Source organism: Frankliniella occidentalis, unplaced genomic scaffold (genome assembly GCF_000697945.3).
Source record: "Frankliniella occidentalis isolate FOCC.00 unplaced genomic scaffold, Focc_3.1 Scaffold39, whole genome shotgun sequence".
Classification (NCBI taxonomy): Eukaryota; Metazoa; Arthropoda; class Insecta; order Thysanoptera; family Thripidae; genus Frankliniella; species Frankliniella occidentalis.
This window is the reverse complement of record NW_026267169.1, coordinates 501,798-506,168: the sequence shown is the minus strand read 5'-3', so window position 1 is coordinate 506,168 and position 4,371 is coordinate 501,798. Positions and strand designations below refer to the sequence as shown.

General features: G+C 54.1%; 1 protein-coding gene across 3 annotated transcripts in view; it reads right to left on the bottom strand.

The window, feature by feature from the left end:
* The window catches only part of LOC113215921 (ATP-binding cassette subfamily G member 4), a 29,896-nt gene that overhangs the window by 22,353 nt on the left and 3,172 nt on the right, over window positions 1–4,371 (bottom strand). For 2 of the 3 annotated variants that reach the window (XR_008011020.1, XM_052266493.1), the window contains exon 1: window positions 848–998. The exons of the other annotated variant lie outside the window; for it this stretch is intronic. Coding sequence is in view for 1 of the 2 variants with exons in the window: in XM_052266493.1 (XP_052122453.1) it covers window positions 848–850 (3 nt within the window). In the remaining variant the exon portion in view is untranslated. Of the gene's footprint in view, window positions 1–847; window positions 999–4,371 lie in introns of those variants that run through there. 3 annotated transcript variants of the gene reach the window in all.

The window sequence follows — 4,371 nt, the reverse complement described above, 5'->3', positions numbered from 1 at the left end:
GTCAGCGGGAGGTGGGAACGGGGGGGGGAGGCGTGGGTGGATCACCACCAGCGGACACGGAAGGATGGAGAGTGGTGTACTGTACTATGGCCAGCACACCGAAGCGAAACGCTTTGAGGGTATCATTTTCGACTCGAACTGCGACAATGTGCCTCACTACACTGAAAATTACTTTATGTAACATCAACAGCTAGAGCACGGTTTAAGGGGGAGGGAGGGGGGGAGTGGAAGAACGTTTCAGAACGAAAGGTGGTCGGAGACTTCACCAGATTATTCGACTTCCGGCGAAAATCTACAATACATTCCCCCAAATTTTCATGTGGTTTGTTTACCTTTTTTTGAAGACAAAACAAGAAAATTTGACAGAAGTCGAGATCGGCAGGCCAAGTTCGACGAGCAGGATGAGGTTATGTGACAACAACACGCCCGTGATTGCTGACGTGTGAACCGAGGGTGAATGCACCGAAGTAGCCAACGTAACCACAGTTACAACGAATAATTCAAATTCATGATTAAATATTTCGAAGCTTACCAATTCATGAACTGATGATACACATTGTTTTCATAGATTATCAATGCTCAGGCTCGGGCAATAGGAAATACCACTTTATGCATTCGGTACAGCCGAGGGCGCAGCACATTTAGGAGCTGCTCAGGCCAGAGGCAACTTTTCATTTCACTGACTTGAACATGCTTTAGTGGTAACACGGCTTACCAACCAACACACGTTTGTTTTCGTGGGCTTTGGTGCCAGTAATCTCCAGCCAGAGTCGTTTATCTCTGAACTGAAAACAGCAACCGATTTTTGTTAAATTCTCGCTAGAGAAAGGTTAAGAGTTCAACTCACCATAAAACAAAGGTAAGGCAGTTAACAGCGCCAATTCTAGTCTTCTGATCCAGCTGAGATATAAAACCTTACTGCTAAGATCCAAATAGACCTTTCCCTAAGTGGTTGAGGTTAGAAATGGTGTAGATGCTGCGAACTCCCCTGGAACTTATTGATCGTTTCGGCAGTTATTGTATCCGATTGCGGATTTTGGTGCCCTGTAGGACGCGTCTATAAAGTTTCTCGTCTTTCCTCTGCACAGCATGGGGATCGAGCACCTGCCGGACGACGCGCTGGTCGCCGTGATGCAGTTCCTGTCCGTGCGGGACGTCCTCGCCTGCCGCCTCGTGTGCCAGAGGCTGCGCGACCTGGTCGCGTACAGGGACGTATGGCGGCACATCGTGCTCTACAGGAGCTTCTACACTGTAAAATCAAGATGTTCTATGAGTAACCGCCTTAGTCGCTTGCACCCAAAAAGAGAGCGCCTTGAGGCGGTTACTCATAGCACGCCTAAGTCGCTTCCCCGTAAGAACACCTTCGCAGCAGTGGGCCATTGGAATGGCATGGCATTCAATGGGGAGGTCATCACAAATATTTACAAATACACTGGACAAGCTGTTTAGCCACAGCGCCTCTTGGGCTTATTGGACCAGAGGCTTTACGAGGGGCGTGCTCTCACAGCACGCCTTGGTTAGTGGCCGCAGTCCAGAACAGCAGGGCACAGAATGTGCTGTGGGAGCACATCTTTGTTTTTACATGTCAACTCCGGTGTGCTGCAGAAGCACGCCCTGGGCTTAGATCATGCTGCCAAGGTGTTCTTACGGGGAAGCGACTTAGGCGTGCTATGAGTAACCGCCTCAAGGCGCTCTCTTTTTGGGTGCAAGCGACTAAGGCGGTTACTCATAGAACATCTTGATTTTACAGTGTACGTGGTGGAGGCACCGTGGTTGTGCGCGACGCTGCGTCTGGCGCCGTGCCTCAAGAAGATGCACCTCCGGCTCCCATGGGACGCGTGCAACGCACTGTACGTCACCAGGTGCGCCGTCGCAGAGCTGAAACTGACCGTGGATGACGGTGTGGGTGCCATGCAAGCCGCCTACGTCATCGACCACCAGAGCGCGCTCGGGCGGCTGAACCGGATTGAAGTAGTTTTAAGTTTTCTGTGTTCTCGAGTGTCCACGCTGCTGGAAGTCTTAGCGTCGACGTCTGGCCTGAAGGAACTCAAAGTACGGTCCGAAAGGAATGACGAGGACCCCCCCTTTTTCCATAGCACGGTGTGCACGGCGTCATCCCTGGTGTGTTTCGAATGCGATCCGGATTTTGAGAACTTCTGCAACAAGATGATCACTGGCCACAGGGCGACGCTTGCGGATATCAAACTCTATTTCAGGCGCAGTCGTTATCCGATGCCAAGCGCCTCACTTGTCGCCCTCGTAGCGGGGCTGCCCAACCTGAGTCGGCTCCAATGCCCCCTGATCCCCGGGCTCGCCGCCCTCGTGGACTGTGCCTCGCTTCGGTCCCTGACGCTGCACGTCGAGACATCCCAGCCCCGGCAGCAACTCCTCCGGGAGGCGGCAGACTGCCTCCGCCGCGCCACCCAGCTGCGCCAGGTGTGGCTGCGCCAGGTGTGTGGGCACAGAGATGACCGAGATCCCCCCGTCGAGCGGGGCGTGGAGCTACTGTTGCAGTCGCTGGTGTCCTCCGGCAAGTCGGGCTTGGAGGACCTGACGATCACAGCCTGCAGCGAATTCGAAGACGATGAAGACGACAGCGACAGCGTGCACTACACAGAAGACTTTTGCGACATCAACTTCGAGGTGCTCCTCGGGGCGCTGCCGTCGCTGCCGGCCCTGCGGCGCCTTGAGATGGACGTGCCGTCGGAGAAGCTGCTGCCCTGCCTCACCCCGGCGGTAGCCCCGGCCCTGCGCAGCGTGGTGCTGCACCAAAGGCTTACACCCGAGTCTGAACCATTTCCACCCTGCCTCCACGACTGGGTGCACAGCGACGAGGTCAGGTGTGCCTTGACGCTCAACCCCCTGCTTCACATTAAGCTACGTGCTTCTTATCCGTCTTTCGTTGCAATGATGGAAGAGTGTCCAATGCCCTTGCACGAAGAAGTGCGGGAGGTCGACAACGCCGGCGTGTTCGCGCATAACCCAGGAGATTACTGCTCAGTCGATCATAACCAGTACAAGGATGACGACTGCGTCTGGGTCCACCTTCCTCTATGATTTTTGTCTTTGGAAACATCTCCTTTCTCCATCTCACCTAGCTTCTATTGTAAATTGCTCATATTTTGTTTTGTAATATATTTTGTAATATAACCACCTGTTAAATAGATCATTGTGCGTGTAAAATTTCCCCTGCTGTTCTGGGATAGAGTAGGGGGGAAAGCGGGGGAGGAGGAAGAAGTGTGGAGGGGCCGAAAGTATTGAACCGCCCCACCAAGTTCATTATGCAGTCCGCTCTAGTAGCCATTTTCGGCGCGAGACTTTTAAACTGCGCGCTAAAACAGCAGCGCGCCACGGTGGTGGCGTTGGAAATAGTGGCTGGGAACATTGTAAAATTAAGACATTTTGTGAACAAGAGAACGATCAGCGGGCGGGACAGCGCACTGTTGTAGAGCCTCTTACTCCACTCGGCCAGAGCAGCATGTGTTGTTCGTATGGACCCGCTGGATGAATCTGATAATACGGGCATTGGTGGGAGCGCGCAATGAGACCACTGTGAAGAATAGTCGTAGGTTTACGGGAAAATTTTTCCATATGATGTGTGTCGTAAAATTACAAATTGAAAGTGGGATTTCACAAGCACTTCGTTTTCACTTGGCACTGATCGACCAGCAAGAATGAGCTGTCGCAAATTTACAGCATATTTTGTAAATGAGAATTTACACAAAAAATGTTGTAAATTGAAGAGGGTATTTTTCACAGTGACGTGTGCGAGAATGAAAGGTCACATCCCTTCAAGTGTGTGGTGACACTCGCACACTTTTGCTGTGGACATGGCCGCCGCGCACGGATCAGACTGTTTTGGGGTGACGCAAGGAGGAGGGCTCTCTCGAGCTGTGCCTCATTAGGGGGAATGAACTCGAGCCGCGCACGGCGCGAGGCGAAGGCGCAGAGGAGCAGTGGGCGAGGCCCGAGGGGCGACCGCGGACCGCGCGGGGTTAACCGCGAGCAAGGCATCATACGAGCGCGAACCACGAGGGAACCGGGGGGGCAAACGAGTTGTTGGTAGCTTTACTACACGCCGCGCAGGATATATAACCGCGAGGCTACCGCGGCGGCGCAAGGCGCGCGGGCACCTCATCAACAGCCCTATACACACACGGGCGAGAGCGCGTCGGCGAGCGGCGGCTCTGGGGCGCCTGCTGGGTAGGCAAGAAAAGCGCGCCGGTGCGTCGCACCCAGGAGCGTTGCCTACCTCGCAGGCGCCCGCCGTGGTGGGCTGGGGTGGGGAGGCACTCTCACTCCTCTGCCCCAAGTCGCATCACGTACCTCCGGGTCGGGTACGTGTGTGTGTGTGTGTGTGTGTGTGTGTGT